This window comes from Lemur catta, chromosome 2 (assembly GCF_020740605.2).
Source record: "Lemur catta isolate mLemCat1 chromosome 2, mLemCat1.pri, whole genome shotgun sequence".
In the NCBI taxonomy this organism is placed as follows: Eukaryota; Metazoa; Chordata; class Mammalia; order Primates; family Lemuridae; genus Lemur; species Lemur catta.
In genome coordinates, this window is record NC_059129.1 from 2,373,666 (window position 1) to 2,395,351 (window position 21,686).

At 51.5% G+C, this 21,686-nt stretch overlaps 1 protein-coding gene and 1 long non-coding RNA gene across 17 annotated transcripts; one reads left to right on the plus strand and one right to left on the minus strand.

Moving 5' to 3' along the window:
- Nucleotides 1-1,654: 1,654 nt before the first annotated feature.
- ZNF205 (zinc finger protein 205) lies at nt 1,655-11,642 on the plus strand. Of its 9 annotated transcripts, none has more exons than XM_045542387.1 (7): nt 1,655-2,317; nt 4,935-5,054; nt 6,965-7,178; nt 7,360-7,451; nt 7,970-8,090; nt 9,978-10,088; nt 10,384-11,642. In XM_045542387.1, exons 2-7 carry the CDS (start codon nt 4,998-5,000, stop codon nt 11,445-11,447), a joined length of 1,659 nt encoding a protein of 552 aa, XP_045398343.1. In that variant the 5' UTR covers nt 1,655-2,317; nt 4,935-4,997; the 3' UTR covers nt 11,448-11,642. The 9 variants fall into 9 exon arrangements, with proteins under 9 accessions (XP_045398343.1, XP_045398346.1, XP_045398347.1 ...); XM_045542390.1 differs by having other exon boundaries at nt 1,655-2,303; XM_045542391.1 differs by lacking the exon at nt 1,655-2,317 and adding an exon at nt 2,930-3,013.
- On the minus strand, nt 4,817-14,553 carry LOC123632293. Of its 8 annotated transcripts, none has more exons than XR_006733330.1 (7): nt 14,337-14,553; nt 13,724-14,045; nt 7,501-7,940; nt 6,766-7,031; nt 6,341-6,510; nt 5,812-5,884; nt 4,817-4,949 (listed from the first exon to the last, which is right to left on the minus strand). It is a non-coding gene; the product is annotated as an uncharacterized LOC123632293 (long non-coding RNA). The 8 variants fall into 8 exon arrangements; XR_006733328.1 differs by having other exon boundaries at nt 14,221-14,553; XR_006733329.1 differs by having other exon boundaries at nt 14,167-14,553.
- Nucleotides 14,554-21,686: the final 7,133 nt, after the last annotated feature.

Below are 21,686 nucleotides of genomic sequence, written 5' to 3' on the forward strand. Positions count from 1 at the left end.
CTGGGGACACTCCTCCAGGTGCATGAGGACAGCCTCTCCACCTCCCCTATTTGCAAGCTCAGATGTAATCTTGTTCATTCACTAGAAAGCAGCAAAGCCTCCTTGGTAATAGCTGCTAGGGTAGTTCCAGTTACTGCAAGGCAAAAGGGTGAAGAATTGAGTGCGGTGGCTCATGCCTGTAATCCTAGCACTCTGGGAGGCCGAGGCAGGTGGATCGTTTGACCTCAGGAGTTCGAGACCAGCCTGAGCAAGCGTGAGGTCCCTTCTCTACTAAAAATAGAAAGATATTAGCTGGACAACTAAAAAATATATATAGAAAAAATTAGCTGGGCGTAGTGGCGCATGCCTGTAGTCTCAGCTACTCGGGAAGCTGAGGCAGAAGGATTGCTTGAGCCCAGGAGTTTGAGGTTGCTGTGAGCGAGGCTGACACCACGGCACTCTAGCCCAGGCAACAGAGTGAGACTCTGTCTTAAAAAAAAAAAAAAAAAGAATTGAGTAGCGAGGAGGGATTGGTTAAGGATATTGAATAGATTCATGCAACAGAATGTGTCCTAGTTTAAAAACAAAACAAGGCCAGGTGCGGTGGCTCACGCCTAAAATCCTAGCACTTTGGACTTTGGGAGGCCAGGGCGGGAGGACTGCTTGAGGTCAGGAGTTCGAGACCAGCCTGGGCGAGACCCTGTCTCTACAAAAAATTAAAAAAGTAGCCAGGTGTGTGTCTGTAGTCCCAGTTACTCAGGAGGCTGTGGCAGGAGGATCAATTGAGCCCAGGAATTTCAGGTTGCAGTCAGCTATGATGACACCACTGCACTCTAGCCTGGGCAACAGAGTGAGACCCTGTCTCCAACAACAACAAAACAAAATAAACGCCCCCCTCCACCAAAAAAAAGGCAAGGCAATGCTGCATGGGTTTCCCCCCCTATTTTTCTCTGTATGTTTTTTATTTTGAACAATCTTTAAGATACGTGTCACACGCACACACACAAAGGGGGCAGGTCAGCAGCATATGGTATACTCTCATTTTTGAAACCTAACAAAACACATCCAAAACAGGTGAGTGTAGGGGTAGACTCCCGACCTGGGAGGCTGGACCGCGGGGCAGAACCGGGATGGCGCTTCATGGATCCGGATCCTGGCCCCGGAGGTTCGGTTCTCCCTTAATTAAGACTCCGGGGTCCCGGGCACGGAGGCGGCCCCGGCGTTCTCCGGCGGAGGGCCCTCTGGCGGCAGCCTCAGTTTCCCCACGGTTGGAGGCAGGCTCGAGGACTGAGGGGCCTTGGCCCCTCCGTCCTCATCGCTCTGGTTTTCCCCACGCCCAGGGCCGGGCAGATGGGGTGCCACGAGAGTCGGGCAAGCCGGAAGTTGCAATGAGGCAGCCGGACAGGAAACGCGGGGACACCGGCCCGGTCGGCCAGCACTAGGGTGACCCCTCTGGCTTGGCGGAGATGGCCTCTTGGGGGGGGTGCGGTGGCGCGGACGGGCGCGCGCAGGTGCGGGCGGCTGGGCGGTGCCCGGCGAGGCGGGACTGAGTGGAGGGGAGAGGCCAGCGGGGCTCCAGCCAATCACCGGCGTCGCCCGTGGCGCGAGGGCGGGGCGGAGCAGCGCCGTTGCCGAGGCGACACGCTCCCCGCGTCCGCGCTCCGTGGCAGCGGCGCCGGGCGGCGGCACTGGGACGCGTGGGGCTCCCCGGCCTCTCGCGGCTCCGAACGTGTCCTCCTGCGGCCGCGTGGGCTTCGGGGACCGGGTCACGGGGTCGCCTCAGCGCCTCGGGGGGTGAGCGGGCCGCCGGCCGCTCGGCCTCCCAGGCCCTGGTCTACCGCGGCCCTGGGAGTTCTTAGATATTTTTCTTCTTTAAAAAGTTTTTATTCCTTGGAGCCACACCTATTTAACGCTTCTGCTAATTTCCGTTTCTTCTTCTTCAATGTTTAACATTTGCTCCACTGTTTATTACTTTTATTTTTCTTTACCGATCTCACATTTCTTTATTTTCCCTTGTGGTCCCTTCTCCTTCCTAGGGCTCCATCTCTGCATTGCGTTAGGTGCAGGTCTCCAGCCTGGCTTAGCCGCCTTAATTAGTACCAGTTATTTTGTTCTTACTTCAGATGATTTTTCCCCCTAATTTTCATTATTCTTTAAGTCTTGAGTTAACCGTCAGGCCAATCTCTGAGAGTAGATAAGGATTTATTCACTGAAGGTGGAGTCCCCGCCCTACTCCAGGTCAGTAAAGCCACCGGTACAGGAGTCGGCATTTGTTCAGTGTTTTCCATGCCTGAAGCTCTGCTAAGCGCCTTCATCCGTTATAGGTAATTCTTGGGAGGTAAGTACATCCCTAAATGGGTGGCCTGTGAGTTGGATGCAGGCAGCAGGCATGTTCTGTTGGACTTGTTCTTCAATTTTAATATTTTTGTCATTAGTTTAAAAGTCAGGAGATTTCACATAGAAACTGAATTCTTTTTTGGCTGCTTACTGGACCCCAGCTTTCCCATTTAAACAAAATATGGTATTGTAAAGGCCCCTGAAGTTCTTTTGCCCTCCCTTCTTACACCCTAATGCCTGCCCTGAAAGGAATTCCTCTCAATCCCTAGAAGGGGTTCATGTCTGCCATATAGTAGGTGCTCAATAAATATTCTTTGAACAAGTAAATAAATGCTCAGACTCCATTTAGCCTCAACCCTCTGGACTCCCCCATGCCCCACAATTGGCCCCTTTTGCTGGTAGAGAAACTTTTGCCCAGAAGTCAGGGCACACCCACTTTTTGGGGATGTGGTGCACTCCTGGGACTGTGTGGGTTGAAGTGGTCCCCCGCAAGAGTGGGTTCCCTTAACCTGGGCTCTGCTCCTCATTAGCCAATTGAGTACTGTCATTGTTTCTGCGACCTACCCCTTCCTTGCTTTGTTTCAGTTTATAGCTCACTCTGGCTTGAAAACAGTATTGACTTTTGCTACCATGTTGTACGTCCCTCTTCTTGAGGATAAAAGCACTTGGAGATACTAACCAGAGACAAACCCCAGTGGTAATTTTTCTTTCATCAAATTGACAGTAGAATCCATAGAATCCCAGGACTCCTAAAACATGTTTAGCTCCCAGAGCAGAGTTGCAAACTCAGGTGCTTAGGGGGCCAAGAAGGGACTGTGGCCACCTGGCCCTGAATGTGGGGAATGTGGATCTAGCATGTTCTGATTTTTTTTTATGTTCTAATTTTTTAAAAAAATCGATTTTATGAGAACTCTTGTAATTTTTAAATGTTAGAAATTAAGTTAAAAAATTAAATCCTTGTAAGCCCACACAGCACAGCCATGAGCTGGTACTGGGGCAATTGTACCTGTCTTGCTGGGCAGAGCGGTGCATGTCAGAGGACTTTGGTGAGCCAGGGAAGTGGCATGGGAGCATTTCCTGAAGGAACCTTCCTGGAATCTGATTCCAGGGTTGGGCCCCTGCCCCCTTCCTGACACCCAGCCCCCACACCCTGCCCAGGAGAAGTGGTTCCTCATCCTGGAACATAAAGCACAGTCTGTGCCCTCCCCATGCTGGGACTTAGTTCTCAGGTCTAAAGGGAAGTGGAGCCTGAGAGGTGGCATCTGAGGCTGCCAGGGGTGTCTGAGAATCTGGGGCCACATGAGTAGTGGGGTCAGACCTCTCATGCCCTCTATGCCCGAGCTGCAGTGGGTCTGGAAAAATCAGATTTACCAATATCTTTGGGAGGTCAGGGCATCAGGGTGGGGGCAAGGGGTTCCCAGACTGTTTCTTAAATTCACTCTTAGGGAGAGACAGCTCCCTGCCAGTCTTGGGGGGACCCAGAGGACTCCCTGACCTGGGGGGCCTTAAATGAATCCAGGAGCCCCAAGGAGACAACTATTAATATTAATAAGACCTTCAGGAGCTCTGTGTGCTGGAAAGAATGGTCCTGTCCCCCGCCCCTGGCAAAGTGCTCTCCTTCCTGTAAGGACAACTGTGATGCTGTCTTTGAAATGTCAAATATCAAAATCTCCCCACAAAACGCATCTTCCCATTTTTCTGTTTTGGGGCCCCTGCTTTGCTGGTATCACGAATCCATGCTGGATAAAGCAATCATCAGTAGCTGGCATCACAGATCTGGGAGTCACCTCCTGGCCAGAAGCAGGTGCAGCCCAGGCTTGGGACCCCAGACCCGGAACCCTCAAAGCCAGGAACCCTGAAGGGCTGCAGCTGCACGGGGAACGGGATCTGGGAGGGACTTCCTGTTGTCCCTAATCCCAGTCTCCACTCGGCTCCCCCGCCCGCCCGGTGCAGGCTGCGGAGACTCCCTTCCCCAGGGAGGGGGCCCTGCTCCCTCCACCTTGGTGAGAAGGGGGTGCTGGGGAGGGTGCCTGGATCCTGAGACCGGCACAGGTGATCAGCTTGCAGGAGGAGATGGGGTCAAAGGTGGAAGGCTTTGGGTTGGCAGGAGAGAAGGGGGCCAGGACCTGAGTGTGGGAAGAATGACATCGTCTGCGGGGACAGTGAGCAGGATGGACATGTCTGCAGCTGCAGGAAGGGCTCCTGAGAGTGGGCAGGTTGATTGCTGAATCCCAGGTGCGGCTGAGAGTCAGGCAGGGGCACAGCGGGCCCTGGATGCCTCTGGCTTTGACGGGTGGGGCCCCACCAGCACCTGTTTTGTAGGATCTCTGCAGAACTTTCTGCTCCTGGTGACAGGAAATGCTGATTCTGATTTAGCCCAGCTTTCCCTGAGCCAGCTGCACTGTGATGTGGGCTCCTGCTTCAGCGACTAAGGGGACAATACATTAGCGTTCTTGCAAAAGGAGGAACCAAACACATCGTAGAAAGTGAGACAGCTGGATAGGGTCTGGGAGACTTTATTTCTAATTGGGACCAGGGCGCTCTGTTCCTCTGGGGGATTTTCTGGGCACTGTGGAGGTGTCCAGGAAGCACTGGTTGATTCCTTTCTGCTCTTCCAGGCTGCTGGTCAGAAGCTGGAGGGAGAAACAACTCAGCTGTTCTTTCTAGCTCGGAAATAGGAAATGTCTGCAGATGGCAGAGGCATCCGGGCCACCCAGGACAAGGAGCAAGCCGAGGAGGTATGGACAGGCCAGGTGAAGGAGGCCGTGAAAGGGCCTGGAATGGGTCTTCAAGGCAGGGGCAGTGCTGGTGGATGGGGCATTGGGGGTGGGGGTTAAAAGAATGTGGCAAGACGGAAAAACCCTCCATCTGGAATGGACAGTGTAACTGTTTTGCTTTGCTCGGGGAATTTGGTAGTCAGTGGCCACATGGGATAGCAGGGGGGCTGTGCAGGGGTCCTGCCAGCGAGGCTCTCTCTCTGAACAGTGCTCAAAGCACACAGGGAGGCCTTATTCTACTCCCCCAGTCCTCTCTACCTGCGACCACACCTCCTTATCTCTCTGGGTCTGAGCTTCCAGTTCTTCCTATGCCTGGTGCCTGTGTGTGTGTGTGTGTAACCTGCAGGGGACCAGGGTCTCCAGGCTTGGAGTCAGAGGAGTATGAGTCAGCTGGAGGCCAGGTGTGTGACCTTGGGCAAGTCCCCTGTCCCATGGGAACCAGATGTGTCATCTGTGAATGTGGATCATGTGCCTGCCATTCCCACCTGTCTCGCCAGGTCACTGGCAGGCTTGAAGGAGATAATGGGCATGAGTCCTATGTAGGCAGCCCCTGACTGGTTATTATTGTAGCATGTGAACCAAGAACACCCGCAACAACTAGAAACTAAGTCAGAGAAACCTGTATCCTCTCAACTAGTACTGCCCGTGGTTGTAAACAGAAATGCAAATCAAGTATAAGTTCTTGTTTTGATACCATATAAGTACAAAGAATGGTTACCTGGCTCAGATTCCCTTCCACAATGACTACCGTATGCCTTGAACATGCCGATATTCTCTGCTGATGTTGGGTTCTGTCAAGTACACACAAGTACAGTGGTAATTACCAGTGCTGCTCTGTGTTTATCCAGAACTTTCCTGAGCGGGCAGCTCTTTTTCACTCGTTATCTGTGTGTACCTCATTACTACTCTGGGCAGGTGGCAGAGCAGAGGCGTTCTGAGGCTGCCCGGCTGGCTAGGGGTGTCACTGGGTCTGGCCCCCAGGCACCCTGACTCCTGGCCTGGTTCTTTCCCTTCAAGACCCAGCAGATGGGGGGTGGAGGAATAGGTTTGAGTCTTGAGCAGAAGGCCGGCCAGGATCCATGAGGCCTTCCCAGGGGCCTCCCAGTGCGAGGGAAATGACTTTCCCAGAGCTTTTGAGCTACGTGATCCAGGGCTGTTGTCTGATCTCTGAGCCTGGCTGTATTAGTGTCCTGTGGCTGCCGTAAAAAGCTTCACTCACTGGGTGAAGACAACCAGAATTTACTCACAGTCCTGGAGGCTGAAGTCCAAAACCGAGGTGGTGGCAGGGCCACACTCCCTGCAGAGGCTCTCAGGGAAGATCCTTCCTTGCCTCTTCCACCTTCTGGGTACTCCTGGTGTTGCTTGGCCTCGTATCACTCCCCTCCCTGCTTCCTTCTCTGGGTCTCTGTGTCCTCTCCTGTTCTTACAAGGACATAAGTCTAATTAGATTTTGGGCCCGCTCTAAATCTGGGATGATTGATTACCTCTGTAGAGACCCTTTTCCCAAATAAGGTCACATTCTGAGGTTCAGAGTGGACACAGATTTTAGGTGGCACTATTCAAGCTGCTACACATGGTTTTCTCATATATTAAAAACCAGCCGTCCACACTGCTGTGGCCCAGGTAAGGCTTGAGTTGAGAAGAGGTACTGCCCTCAGGGCACCTTGCCCACCTGCACTGTGGCAGTGGCTGGAGGGGCTTCCCTCGCTTGCCCCACCCCGTCCTCGCTGGGCCAAGCAGGAGAAGACGAAGCAAGGCCAGTCCTTCGTGCTGTGCCCTGAATCTGGGTGTCTGTCCTGCTGGGCCCCCGGGCATGTGGCTCTGGGTGTGCCTCCTCCTCCACCACTCGCTGATGGTGCTGCTGTTTCCAGGTCCCAGGCCATGGGCATCCTTGTCAGGAAATGCTTTCTGGGTCACAGGAGATGGTGCCTTTGGGAGCTGCTTGGGAGTCATCGCAGATTAAGATGGAGCCAGAAGAGCCGCACCCTGAGGGGGCATCCCAGGAGGACAGGGCTCAAGGCGCATGGGGCTGGGCGCCCCTAAGTCATGGCTCTAAGGAGAAAGCTCTCTTCCTGCCTGGCGGAGGTAGGAAGGGGCATAAAGGGTGGAGGTTCAGATGGGGTTGAGGGGTTCTGCACCTGGAGCGGTTGGGGTTGGCCTCCTCAGAGCTGTTTGGATCAGGTTAGGGGCAGGGTTTGAGGCAGCAGGAGGAGTAGCAGTCCAGCAGGACAAGCTGGTCACTCTGAGGACCCCTCTCCTCTCACAGCCCTCCCCCCCCCTCGGATTCCAGTGCTTTCCCGAGAGGGCAGGACCAGAGACCGGCAGATGGCCGCGGCACTCCTCACAGCCTGGTCCCAGGTGAGTGGCCCTTCCCCAGCCCCCATGTGGTGCTCAGCCCTTTTTGTACCTGCTGGCTCTGTGTGTGAAGCCAGGACCCCGCTGACCTTCCCACATGGAGCTGGAGCCCAAGGCTCGGGGCTCTCGCTGCAGGGCCGCTTGAGTGGCTGCCCGAGTGTTCTCTCCAGGCTCAGGGCCCACGGTCAGGCCCGGCCACGCTGGAGGAAAAGCAGGAGGAGGTAGAGACACGGGCTCCCTTACTGGGAACTGTCCCCTGCATCTGAGCTGGGGGTGGGGCTGTGTGCACATCCTGAGTGTTAGCTGTGGTCCCTGAAAATAGTGCTTGGCTCTCGCCCCCAACCCTGCCTCAAGAAAGGCCATCCTTGGGTGGCTCTCCTGTGTCACCATCAGATGCGAGTGGCAGCCTCACTTGAGATAGTAGTTTGGGAGTCCGGGTCTCGAAACATGTGTTGGTATCCTGATGTCCCTCCACTGTGTCCATGGCACGTCCTGCAGAGTGGACATTTTGCATTGTTCAGATGCCAGTGACCTTTGAGGACGTGGCTCTGTACCTCTCCCGAGAGGAGTGGGGACAGCTGGACCACGCGCAGCAGAACTTCTACCGGGACGTCTTGCAGAAGAGGAGTGGGCTGTCCTTCGGTAAGAGCTCCCCTGGTGGGGGGCCTGGGGGTCAGAGAAGGGGGGCCTGCCCTGCCATCCTCTCCCTCCCATCCTCACCCTGGTCCTTCTCATTGTCCACTAGACAGCACTGTTCTAAAGGAACCTTCCACGGTGATGGAATGTTCTGCATCTTGCTAGTACAGTACCAAACTGGCTGTTGCACACTTGAAATGTGGATAGAGCAATTGAGTTTTTAAATTTTCCTTAATTTTAATCAGCTCAAATTAGAGTTTAAATAGGCACACATGGCTCTCAGCTACCGTATTGGACAGCACTGTTCCAGGGACGCTGCTTTTCTTTGGTTCTGTGAGAGTGCTCACTTATTCCCGTAGTTTTACCTCCCGTCTCCAAGCCCCAACTTCAGAGGTATCTGAGCAGAAAGCTCGACTCTGGGGCCTGGGGCCGGTTGCCCTGGAGGGAAATGGCATTGGCCAAATCCCCCAGGCTGGCCGGGCACAGTGGCTCAGGCCTGTAATCCTAGCCCTCTGGGAGGCCGAGGCGGGGGTGGGGGGGATCGTTTGAGTTCAGGAGTTCGAGACCAGCCTGAGCAAGAGCGAGACCCCCATCTCTACTAAAAAAATAGAAGGAAATTAGCTGGACAACTAAAAATATATAGAAAAAATTAGCTAGTCATGGTGGTGCATGCCTGTAGTCCCAGCTACTCGGGAGGCTGAGGCAGAAGGATCGTTTGAGCTCAGGAGTTTGAGGTTGCTGTGAGCTAGGCTGACACCATGGCACTCTAGCCCGGGCAGCAGAGCGAGACTCTGTCTCAAAAACAAACAAACAAACAAACAAACAAAAAAACCCAACAGCAAATTCCCCAGGCCCTGCACACTGTGCTGACGCCATCTGCCCTGAGAAGCGTGTGCTCTTCTCAGAGGGACCTCGGTCCCTTCGGTTTCTCCATGGTAAGTGTTTAAGTCTCAGAGCTTTTGACTCCTCAGTTTCACACTATAATTTTCTTGACAGAATTTTATGAGGTCTTATGGAAAAATCAGCGTGTTCACTCATTCACTGTCATTCATTCAGTCAGCACACAGCTCTTGCATACCTGCTAGCCCAGGCAGAATCCCGGGGGCTTGGCAATTCCACCCTGTGGCTTCACTGGTGGTCCCGAGACCCCCAGTGGTCCACACCAGCCGCCCGCTCACTCCTTTAATTAGCTCAGGTTTGCTCACCACCCATTGTTAACATTCCCCAGGGCCAGACCAACAAGTCCAGGCAAGTCCTGGGAGATCAGAGGGAACTTAGCATCCATTTGCAGCCCCACTGCAGGCCTCACAGGCGCCCCGAACCACCCGGTTGGCCTGGTACTTTCCTTTCCTCCCCCGGGTAGTGGACGCCAGGGCCCCTCTGCCCTTTACCGACTCTACCAAAATTCTCAGGGCCTGTCAGCCCAGGACTTGGCAAATGGGGAGACTTCTTGGTCACCAGCAGCCCTGGTCCTCTTACCCCAGCCCCTCCCACTTGGCTTCTGTGCCCACTTCCTGAGTACTCAGGTGTGTGTGCGGGATCGAGACCTTTGTCCTGTTTCTGACAGTGCTGGGCCCACCACTCGGGGGCTGTGGTGACATAAAGGCATTGCTGGCCCCTGACCTGGCCCAGCTCCTCGCCCTTGAATTCTGTTGCTGTTCAGAGAACCAGGAGACAGGCCCAGCTCTGGCCTGGGAAGAGACCCTCTGGCGTCCCCTCCCTGACGCGGGGACAGACCCTCTTGCCCACAGGGATTTCTTGAGTACCGCTTTACTTCACCACACGTTTCCAGAGCCTCACCTCCATCTTGCCTCATCCCTTTTTGGGGGGATGACATCTATGGTTGGGCAGCCTGGAAGGTCTGTGATGAGCACAGTGTGTCTTTCTGGGCAGGGTTTCCCTTCAGCAGGCCTTTCTGGGTCCCCCAAGTCCAGGGCAAGGGCGAGGCCTCCAGCTCGAGCCAGCAGACCGGAGATGAGCCGGAGGAGAGAGGCATGAGCACAGGTGAGGGACACGTGGGCACCTTGTTCTGGGGAAGTGAGGGGTGGGCGCTGTCATTCCCAGGTGCCTCTTGTTGACATGGCCTCCTGTGTGCTTTCTGTGGGTGTGACACTGGGGCAGGGCCGGCAGACCCCCTCCTCCGTGGAGGGTGTCTCTTGCTTCCAGGCTTCTCATTGGGCCCTTGTCCTTTCTAGTCTCCAAGACTCCTGCACCCACCTTGAGCTGGGCCTTCCCCACCCTACCTCCACGTCCCTTAGGAAAGCTGCTCTCCCACTGGAAACCCTCTTTCTCTCTCCAGGAGCCCTCGAGGTGGGGCAGGAAGAGCTGACCCCATCTGTGGCGGCCCCTGGGGATGTGAAGCCCTTCAGAACCAGGGCAGGCCGGGCCCAGGGTGTCCTGCCGTGCGGGCAGCTAGCAGCTAGCGGCCAGAGCTCAGGGCCCGCCGGAGACCCTGGGCAGCTGGGTGCCCCGGAAGACAGGCAGCCGAATCCAGCCCTGCGGGACACGAATGCCCTGAAGCCCCAGGAGGGCCACGTCCCAGAGAAACCCAGCGAGGAGAAGGGTACCCCAGAAAGTGGCGAGGAGGGCCTTGCCCCCGACGGCGACGCGGGCAGGAAGACGTACAAGTGCGAGCAGTGCGGCAAGGGCTTCAGCTGGCACTCGCACCTGGTGACGCACCGGCGCACCCACACGGGCGAGAAGCCCTACGCCTGCACGGACTGCGGCAAGCGCTTCGGCCGCAGCTCGCACCTCATCCAGCACCAGATCATCCACACGGGCGAGAAGCCCTACACCTGCCCCGCCTGCCGGAAGAGCTTCAGCCACCACTCGACGCTGATCCAGCACCAGCGCATCCACACCGGCGAGAAGCCCTACGTGTGCGACCGCTGCGCCAAGCGCTTCACCCGCCGCTCGGACCTGGTCACCCACCAGGGCACCCACACGGGCGCCAAGCCGCACAAGTGCCCCATCTGCGGCAAGTGCTTCACGCAGAGCTCGGCGCTGGTCACCCACCAGCGCACCCACACGGGGGTCAAGCCCTACCCGTGCCCCGAGTGCGGCAAGTGCTTCAGCCAGCGCTCCAACCTCATCGCGCACAACCGCACGCACACGGGCGAGAAGCCTTACCACTGCCTCGACTGCGGCAAGAGCTTCAGCCACAGCTCGCACCTCACCGCCCACCAGCGCACGCACCGCGGCGTCCGGCCCTACGCCTGCCCGCTCTGCGGCAAGAGCTTCAGCCGGCGCTCCAACCTGCACCGGCACGAGAAGATCCACACCTCGGGGCCCAAGGCCCTGGCCATGCTGATGCTGGGGGCGGCGGCTGGGGCTCTGGCTGCACCAGCACCTGCTCCCACCTAGGAGGCCGGGGGGAGGGGCTGGGGCACCCAGGAACGCTGGGACCCCCGCAGGAGTGGAGGCCCCCCGGGGAGGAGCCAGAGGGTGTGGGAAGGGAGCTGGGAGGATCAGGCATGGGGTGGGGCATGGCGATGTGGGAGGGGCGAGGGCGAGGAGGGGCAGGCTCTCTAGGTGCACATTAAAGGCCTCGGACTTCAAGCGCTGGACTACAGCTCTGTCTTACCGGGCCATGGCGCTTGACCCCTCCACTAAGCGTCCTTGTGTCCTCATTCAGGCATCCTTGAGTCACCGCTTTTGGCCTAGACATCCCCAGCCGTGACCTGGCTTGGGTCCCTTTTGCCTAAGGCCCATTCCAGAGTGTTGGGAAAATAAATCCACAACCAGGCTGGGTACAGTGGCTTATAACTGTAATCCTAGCACTTTGGGAGGCCAAGGCAGGAGGATCACTTGAGCTCAAGAGTCCAAGACCAGCCTGATCAAGAGTGAGACCGCATCTGTCCTAAAAACAGAAAAATTAGCAGGGCCTCAGAGAGTGCGCCTGTAGTCCCAGCTACTCTGGAGGCTGAGGCAGGAGGAGTTTGAGGCTGCAGTGAGCTATGATGATGCCTCTGCACTCTACCTGGGTGACCAAGTGAGACTCTGTCTCAAAATAAATACATACAAACATACATACATACATGCAAAGGCTTCTAAGTACAGAGGTTTCCAAGCCTGAAGCCAGGCAGCCACTTCTGAAATTGGAACCATGGACAGGCTGTCTGCTGCTGCTGTCACGGTCCCAAGGGCATTGCCCACTGAGCTCTTCCCTTCGGGAGCCCAGAGCCAGACATAGCCCGATTGGGAAGGCATGCTCAGTGCTTCCTGCCTGCCCCCCATCTCCTTCCTCAGGTGCTGGTGGCTGAGTTTTGTGATTGGCCTTTTTCCACGTGCTGCCACTGGGGCCTCCCTCTGATGCATCGAGGATTCCTCGCTTACCAGGGATCACTTTCCCTCTTGGTCCATTGTGCAGCTGCTGCCACCTGTCTCTGCTACTTCTCACCTCCTTGACCTCTTGCTCTATGTCCTTTATAATTTGCCTGGCTCTGTTTGACTCCTGGCTTTTAACTTCTGTAGCTTCCATGTCCCCTTCTTTACTCCCCCCCCCCCCCAGGAGGCAGGGGGATGGGCTGAGCCTACTTATTATCCTGTATTTGTGACTCAGCTCCCAAGAGAACTTTCAATTCTGACACCAACTGACCATGAACCTGTCTGTACCAGACAGGCCACAGAGACCCCACCTGTCTTCACGGCTACGGGGCCACCAGGGTGGCTGCAGCTCTCCTTAGCACCCAGCTCCTAAGGGACACAGTGGCTTGAGCAGAACAGTGGACCAAGAAGAGTAATATTAGCTGCCAGTTGTTGAGCAGCTGCTCTGCCAGGCCTGGGGCCAAGCACTGCTTCTACTCTGCACAACTCTGAATGGACGGCATTATCCCAGTTTTATAGATGAGGAAACCGTGGCTGAGAGAGAAGCCTAATAACTTGCCCAAAGTCGTAGAACTAGAGAGCTGGAAGCTGGGGTTCAGATACAGGTCTGAGTTTTTTTTTGTGGGGTCTCATGTGGCCCAGGCTGGAGTGTATTAGCTATTCACAGGTGCAATCTTGGGATACTGCAGCCTCGAATTCCTGGGCTCAAGTGCTCCTCCTGGCTTGGCTTCCCAAATAGCTGGGGCTATAGGTTTGTTCTACCCCATCTGACTAGGTCTGGTATTTTATCCTGTAAGGAAGACCCCTATTTCTGTGCACCCCAACAACTATTTACTAACAAATACATGATATTATAAGGCAGGGCTGTCTAAAAAGAGTAGAACAGCCAATAGTCTTGACCTTCAGGGACGCTGGGCTCAGCTGGAGTTGGGGTTGCGGTGGGGCATGTAATCAGTTGGACACCGGGGAGCTGCTGACTGGTGCGAGTCCAGGCAGGGCTTGGAGGTGTCTGACAGGTCTCAGTGGGATCTAGGCTCAGGTCACTGGCAGGGCTGGTTGAATTACACGGTTATTTCTCAAAGGCCAGAAAAAAAGCAGTTTGCTTCCTTCAGCTTGTCTTCATGCCTCCAATCACTCAGCCAGAAATGGGATTTCCCTGCTTGGCTCAGTGTGAGGGGCTGAGGGGGACTCTCACTTGTAAGGCAGGGTCACTCTCAAGATTGTTTTCTAATTAAGGAGCGAGGTGGGAGGGAGACTTGTTAAAATGACACTGGAAGCTGTCATCACTTGGCAAGAGAGCTTAGCATACTCACTTGCACAGTGGACATTGCTTGCTTTGATTTCAGTCCCTTAGGCTGCGTGGTCAGTGCGTCAGGAACCAGGTGTCAGGACTTGAAGCATTCAGAGGTTTGTTGAGTGATCCAGGGAGCCATTTAAAGACTCCGCTCATGCCTCCAGGGAGCTCAGAGATCACAGCATCCAGGGTAAATGTTCCCCTTTCATGGCCGAGGGGGACGTAGTTCCAAGGCCCCTGGAATGGTGCCTGCAGAGCACCCTACTCCAGAGACACTCCCTGGGGCTCCGTCCGCTTCTCCGTCTAGCGATCCATCGAGAGGCCACCATTCCCGGACAGATCTGGCAAGAATATTTTAAAAGTGGAACTTAGCAGTTTGGGAAATATTTGACAAGAGCAAATAAGACTGAGGGGTTGGGACTGTCATGGAAGGGCCTCGAATGCTAGGCCGAAGGTGCTCACTGAGAGGCGGGAGGCTGGAGGGGAGGAAGCTAGAGAAGGGTCCTGGTGTCTCACTGGGCAGAGCGTGAGGAGGCTCAGAGGTTTGCCCGGCTCTCTCCTGGCTTCTGCTCACTCTTCCATCCCAGCTCCTCGGCCACTAGAGAACCTGACCTGACTGGTTTACCGCTGACCTCCGCTCCCGCGCGGACGGTGAGGGTGAGGGCGGACGGAACAGTATTTCCACCTTGGCCTCCCACCCCCTTCTTTGCGGCCTGCGCGGGGGCCCTGCTAGCTCGGCCCCAGGTCCTTGCTGCAGGCGCTCAGGGCCCAGCTGGCAGACACCGAGGCCCGGAGTCCGTGCCGGGGTTTCGAGGCCCAAGCTCCTGCGGCGAGACCCCACCACTTGCAGGACCGTGTCCGGAAGTCCCACCCCTGCTGCTCTTAGCCAATCAAGTGTAGGGGACAGAACAAGAGGGCGGTCCAAGAAGAACTGACCAATCACGGCTGGCGGTTGTGTCCGGCGCGGCCCTTCCCCTTCTACGTCTCAGCCCGTGCGCATGTTTCGGGCTCCTGGCTTTGAAACTTTCCCTTTTCCCCTTCGCCGGGCTTTCTTTGCTGAAGGAACCAATAACCAGGAGGCTGGACTCCGGGCTTCGTTGCCGTCTTCTAAGCCCTCACAGGCGGCTCCCCCGCGCCACTGCGTTCGTGGGCCTACCGCCGAGATGCCAAGCCTCCTGCAGTCCTAGAGAGGAGGGGGAGGAAGGGCCAGGGCCATTTCCGACCTCGCTCGGCCACACCCGGCCCTGACGATGGCCGGAGTGTCTGTGGAGCCGGGGGAGTCCTGGCCCCTGCCCCAGAGCTCGGCGGGACGCGGGCACCTCCCGCCGGCGCCGTAGCGCTCTCCGAGTTCCGGAGCAGTGGCTGGCGATGCTGCCAGGGGAGAGCCAGGAGTGGGTGCGGCCACAGCCGTCGGAGAGCGGCCAGGAAGGAGACCGAGGTCTTCTTCACCGGGAGCGGGGGAAACTGAGGCGGGCCGTGCCAGGAGAGGCGTGGCTCTGGGTGATGCGTAAGGGGCCAGAGGGCTAGGAAACGTTAACAGTAGGGGCTTGGCTGCGTTAACGCGTTCATTTTTATTTATTATTATTATTTTTTTATGCTCAGCCGTTTTAAAAGGCTTTCTGTTTTTTTTCTTCTGAACACAGTTTTTATTATTTCAGCATATTGTGGGGTACAAAAGTTTAGGTTACGTATATTGCCTTTGCCCCCCCACTCCCCGAGTCAGAGCTTCAAATGTGTCCATCCCCCAAACAGTGCGCATCGCACTCATGTATGTATACACCATCCCCTCCCCCCCACATCTGCCCGACACCCGATTAATGTCATTCCTGAATGTGCTCTTAGGTGATGATCAGTGCACTCGTTCATTTTTAAAATAAGAAACGAATGCCTGCGTTCCAGGTCCTTTGCTAAATGTTGAGTAATAAGCGACGAAAATGCCTAACAAGATCCTTGTCCTCACGGACTTCCAGTCTATCGAGGGAGATTAATAAACATAAATTACATCTGCATTGGTTTCAAGTAGTGACAAATGCCAAAAAGAAAGGAACTAGCTGAAGCCGTAGAGGATCGTAGGAACTTCACTGTCATGGAAGGCCCCTCCAAGGAGGGGATATTGAAGCTGAGACTGATATTGAAGCTGAGACTTTAAGCTGAGCAGAAGCCTCCACAAGGATTTACAGGAAGAACTTTTCAAGCAAAGGCAACAGGATGAATAAAGGGGCCTGTCATTAGGAGAAGATTGACGTTACAAGAGCTGAAATGACATCCCTCTTTGGGGAAGAGGGGAGAGGAGTCAAGAGATGAGGCCAAAGAGGTGGGACTATGGGGGCAAGAGTAAGCAGGAGACTTGTTGGGCGCAGTGGCCTGAGGCTTCTCCTTGGTGTCCTGTGAAAGATGGAGAATGGGGAGGTCATGGAGATAGTCCAACTTTCCTTATACTCATGCTCCTGTGTCAGCTTGTGACCTGTGGCCAGGCAGTCTTTCTGGCAGCACTCAATGGCCTGCACCTCAGTTCCTCCTAGAACACACCAGTTGTTCTGTTCTCAGGTAACAAAACTCCAGGCTGGCCACGAAGATGAACACAAACCTCACCAGTAGAGCAACAACAGAGCTTTTCAAGGATTTAGATGATCCCCTCATTAATGCTTTTCTCAAAGACTTAGTGAAGGGACTGCCTTCTGATAAAAGATAGTTGGAGGTGGGGTGGGTATACATCTAGCATACAATAAACGCCCTCAATATTTTTATCTCCCTAAGTCTGTGGATTTCTTCTTTCCCATCATGCCAGCTGCACCTCTGGCATCTCAAGCTCATTAACCAAAGGCTACTATTGAGTCCAAATTTCAGCAAAGAAGTGGACTAAACTGTTAAAGCCATCTACAGCTGTACAAGCTAACATTAAATTTGAATTATCAATGAATTTAATCTGATCTTTTTTAAATATTCTGTCCTCTTTGGTATGCTATCCTTGGAATCCACTCTCACACTTGTGCCCCAGGTTTCTGCTAGTATGTATTACCAGTCTTGAATTGGTGCATATTTTCTCCTGACTCATAGTACATATCCTTCCCTTTGGAGCACATTGAGATTTGATCCTAGTTATGAGTCTATGGGCAACACAGAGTGGTTATGTAGGACCTTGAGAATGGGCATCCCCTTTCGTGGCACCTGCCCCAGGTGAGGTTATCCTGGGTTTTCAAGCAGAGGCAGGCTAGCAGACACTGAGGGCAAACTACTTCCACTGGTAAGGGAGGCTCAGAGTGACCTGAAGAATGAAGACTGTCAGTTTCATCTGGTTCCAACCAGATGTCTCCACCCATTTCAGGTTTCAGGATCTCATTTTTTTTTTTTTTTTTGAGACAGGATCTTGCTATGTCACCCAGGCCAGAGTGCAGTGGTATCATCATAGCTCACACGGTCTTCCTGCCTCAGCCTCCTGAGTAGCTAGGACTACTGGTGTTTGCCACCATGCCCAGGGGCATAGCTGTCAGTGTTATGCAGCATCTTCACTGTTAAATTTTGTGTTTGATTTTCAGCGATATTATCACTGTGCCTACAAGAAATAAAAGCTTCTTCTAGGCTGTCAGGAAAGATGTATACATCTCTTATGCTGACATCTCAGCCCTAATTTATTAGGTTATTAAGTATCAAATGTCCAATTTCCTTAAATACTAAGTTTGACAGTTGATATCCATGAATAAGTCAAAATTTGTGTTATTTTCAAATATGAGTCCTGTCATGGAACCAATGCAGCACAGACAGCTCGAAATATCAGTGAAGTGTTTGGGAAGGATGTGGCTAAGGAATGCACAGTAAGTTGATGGTATGAGAAGTTACGGTCTGTTGATTTGAAAATGAGCCATGTGGGTAACCTGAGAGCAAGGTGGATGATGGTGAGCTGAAAGCTGTAGTGGAAGTGAACCTATCTCAACCCACACATGAATTAGCAGCAAGGTCTGATGTTACTATTCCAGCAATATTGGACCATTTGAAACAAATGGGCAAGGTAAAGAAGTTGGGTAGATGGGTTCCGCATGAATTAAACGAGCATCAGAAGAGACATCGTCTCGAAGCTTGCCTTTCTTTGCTGTACCGTATTTTTACGTGTGATGGAAAATGGATTTTTTTTGACAGTTGCAAGCATTTGGCACAATGGTTGGATAAAGAGAAAGTGCCAAAACCAAATATTCATCAAAAAAAGCTACTGGTGTCTGTTTGGTGGTCCATCACTGGTATTATCCTCTACAGCTTCATGAAACCTGGTCAGTGGATTACAGCGGATGTCTACTGCAACCAACTGGATGAAATGATGAGGATGTTTGTGATTAAGGAGCTGAGATTGGTCAACAGAGACAGGCCAATCCTCTTGCAAGACAACACTTGACCACACGTCACACAAACAACGTTGCTCATACTACAGAGGCTGGACTTGGAACTTCATCCACCATATTCACCAGACCTTGCACCAACTGACTATCAGTTCCTCCATCCAGGCTTTGGACCGCTTCTGGCAAGGAAAATTATTTAATTCTCAACAAGCTGTGGAAAACGCTTTGTGATTTCATTACCATTTGCTCTCCATGCTTTTTCGCTGCTGGGATAAACAAACTACTGTTAAGATGGCAAAACTGTGTTGATAGTTTAGGCACGTACTTTGATTAACTGTACTGCTTCTTGTTTGAGATATAATAAACTACACTTTTGATTCAAAATCAGACATTTCATTTTTTATTTTTACTTTTTATTTTGAAATGGAGTCGCACTCTGTGACCTGGGCTAGAGTGCCATGGCGTCAGCCTAGCTCACAGCAACCTTAAACTCCTGGGTTCAAGCGATTCTCCTGCCTCAGCCTCCCAGAGTGCTAGGATTACAGGCATGAACCACCATGCCCAGCCTTAAAATTAGACATTTCATATTTAATGAAATATCAATTACATGGCCATAACTAGCTGCAGGAGAGGCTGGGGAATATACTTTTTATTCTGAATGGCCATGTACTCATCAGAACTCTTGACATAGAAGGGGAAACTGATATTGGAGAATGATGAGTAGTCTTCCTGCTGCAAATGAGAACAGATGGAACTTCCTGCCTATGATCGTGGACCAACCATAGATACTTAATGGCAAATCATTAAAAATATTTTCATTAACTTAAGATCCCAGACAATGATGCCTGCTCTCCTCGGTTTTTAATACTGTTTTGAGAGTTCTGTGCAATGCTGTAAGACTGAGAAGAGAATAAGTCCTGGACAAAAAAAAATTTACTTTTTTCATAGTTTATATTTTCTAGCTAGAAAAAGATAAACTAAAAACCCATCAGAAGGAATAAGTGCAATTTCAATATAATTGTACACAAATAATTTACCTATCCCAGAATGCCTAGTAGAAAATATGGTAAGTATGGCAGTTATTAATTTATTGTCCCCCAGCCCGAAATGCACTCTTTTTGTCCTGCTTTGTGATGATGAGCTGGATCACTTCTCAGCCTTTTGGCTAAGATCCAAAGAGTGATCTCCGACGGGTCCTGTGGACGCATCTTATCAAGCCAACTTGATGCTAGCCTTTGCCAGTAGAGGGCGATGTCGGGCCACAGCTGGGAAAGGGCCTTTCTTCCCAGTGCTGTGTTCCACGGGGGCCGGTAGGGGGCCGGGAGGGAGCCCGGTGGCGGCCACTTCCGCAGCTCACACTCTCTCGCGAGTTTTCTCCGTCTGCCGGTCGTGTCGTGTCGTGTCGTGTCGTGGCAGCCACTCCCTCTTCCGAAAGGTCTCAATCTCTGCCAGGCACTGAAAGGGGAGGAGCCCCTTTGAGCTTCTAAGTTTGTCCCTCAGTCAAAAGCACACGAGTTGCTTCCTGTGGTTGCTACTTCTGTAACTTGGAGAGACCTCTTTTACTCGGGTTAGTCGTTAACCATCTTGGATAACTTAACAATTCTTTATATCAAATTTTCTGTTCAAATTATTGCTATGATTTTTATCTCCTGATTGGAGTGAATGATACTACGGGGAAATATTCACAACCATAAATTACAAACTGCCTTGGAACAAACTGTAAAGATGCAGAACCTACATTAAAAGAAAAAACTACAGAATTTTACTGAGGTATAAAAGAGTTAAACAAATTACATAGTTCTGGAAAACATGTTGTAAACATGTCAATTCTTTCCAATATTAACCTATATATTAACAAAAATTTCAATAAAAATGGCATGTGTTTTGGAATTTGATAAAATTATTTTGCAATTAATGAGGAAAAATATGCTAGTTGAGAAAGTTTTATATTTGGGAATTTTCCCTATCAAAACATATTATAAAACTAATGGAACATAGAAACCAATGGAATATACCTAGAAATTGAGAAACAAACTCATCTTTAATAGTATTTATTTATTTAGAATTCATTTTTTAAGTTTTATTTTTGATTGACATAGTATTTGTACATATTATGGGGTACAATGTGTGATAGATGCATACATTGTGTAATGATCAAATCAGGGTAACTAGCACATCCGTCACCTTGAACATTTATCATTTGTGTTGTGAACATTCAAAAAATTCTCTCTTCCAGCTATTTTGAAATATACATTATTGTTAACTATAGTCACCCTACTGTGCAAAAGAAAACCATACAATAGAATTTAGATATGAACTATGAAAGAGCATCCAAGAAAGGATGGAATGACAGTTGTGAAACTGCTTAATCTGGCTCCAACTGGCGGACAAATTCATTTTATACTTCTTTCACTTCATCAAAATAAATTCCAGATGGGGTAATATTTAAATTTAAAAAATTGAAAGCCAGGTAGCTCTCAAAGCCATTCTTAGCCTGACTCTAATGGAAGAAACCATACAAGAATGAGAGCTTTAACTAACATTTAAAACTTCTGTATTGGAGCCTGGATTGGTGGTTTGTGCTTCTAATCCTAGCACTTTGGGAGGCCCAAGCAGGAGGACTCCTTGAAGCCAGAAGTTTGAGACTAGCCTGGGCAACATGGAGAGACCCATCCATTTCTACTAAAATAAAAAAAATCAGCTAGGCACAGTGGTATGCACTTGTAGTCCCACCTACTCAAAAGGCTGAGGCAGGCGGATCCCTTAAGCCCAGGAGTTTGAAGATGAAGTGAGCTATGATGACACCACTGCACTTTTAGCCCAGGCAACAGAGCGAGCTCCTGCCTCAATAAAAAATAAACAAAAAACATTTCTGTATTGGAATAAAAACCAATATCCAAACACATGATTGGTACCAAAAGACAAACTAAACGTGAGAAAATATTTGTGCCACATTTTAAAGGGTAAATCAAGTTATTCAACAAATACTTATTGACTCATTCTTGAAAAGAGAAATAGGAGACGGAAAAAGCCAAATATAGTACTTACTGAATATCAGGCTGTGCAAATAAATCTTTGATATATAAAATCTAATACATTGAGAATATACCATAGAAAAACCAGGAAATAACAATAGGTAACTCACAAAAGGACAAATAGAAGTAGCCAATAATAATTGAAAAATAGAAAGCACATTGAGCTTCCCTAGAAATCAAAGAAATGCAATCTACAACTATAATCATAGAATTTTCCCCATTATGCTGCTGCACGGAATGAGTGAGAAATGCACTTAGCTCAGTGTCTGACATGTAAACACTCTACAAATGGTAACTATCATGATTTCGACGTTTAATACCCATTACCATGAAGCATATGGGGAAGGTACATCAAGCTGTTTCCCAACGAAACTGGGCTGACTTCAACAACTGCTGGATGCTGTAAATGTGCAAAATTTGGGGAATAGAGGAAGGCAAACATTTGATTCTCAAATGGCAGTACAAAGTGTTACATTCTTTCTGGAGGACACTTCCCACAGAAATATATATACAAAGTTCACTGGGTAATTCCATTTCTAGTTTTTCTCAAGGAAATGTTCAAGCAAATGCACAAAGGTGTAAGTAGAAGCGTATCTATAAGTACAGAAAAATGGAAACA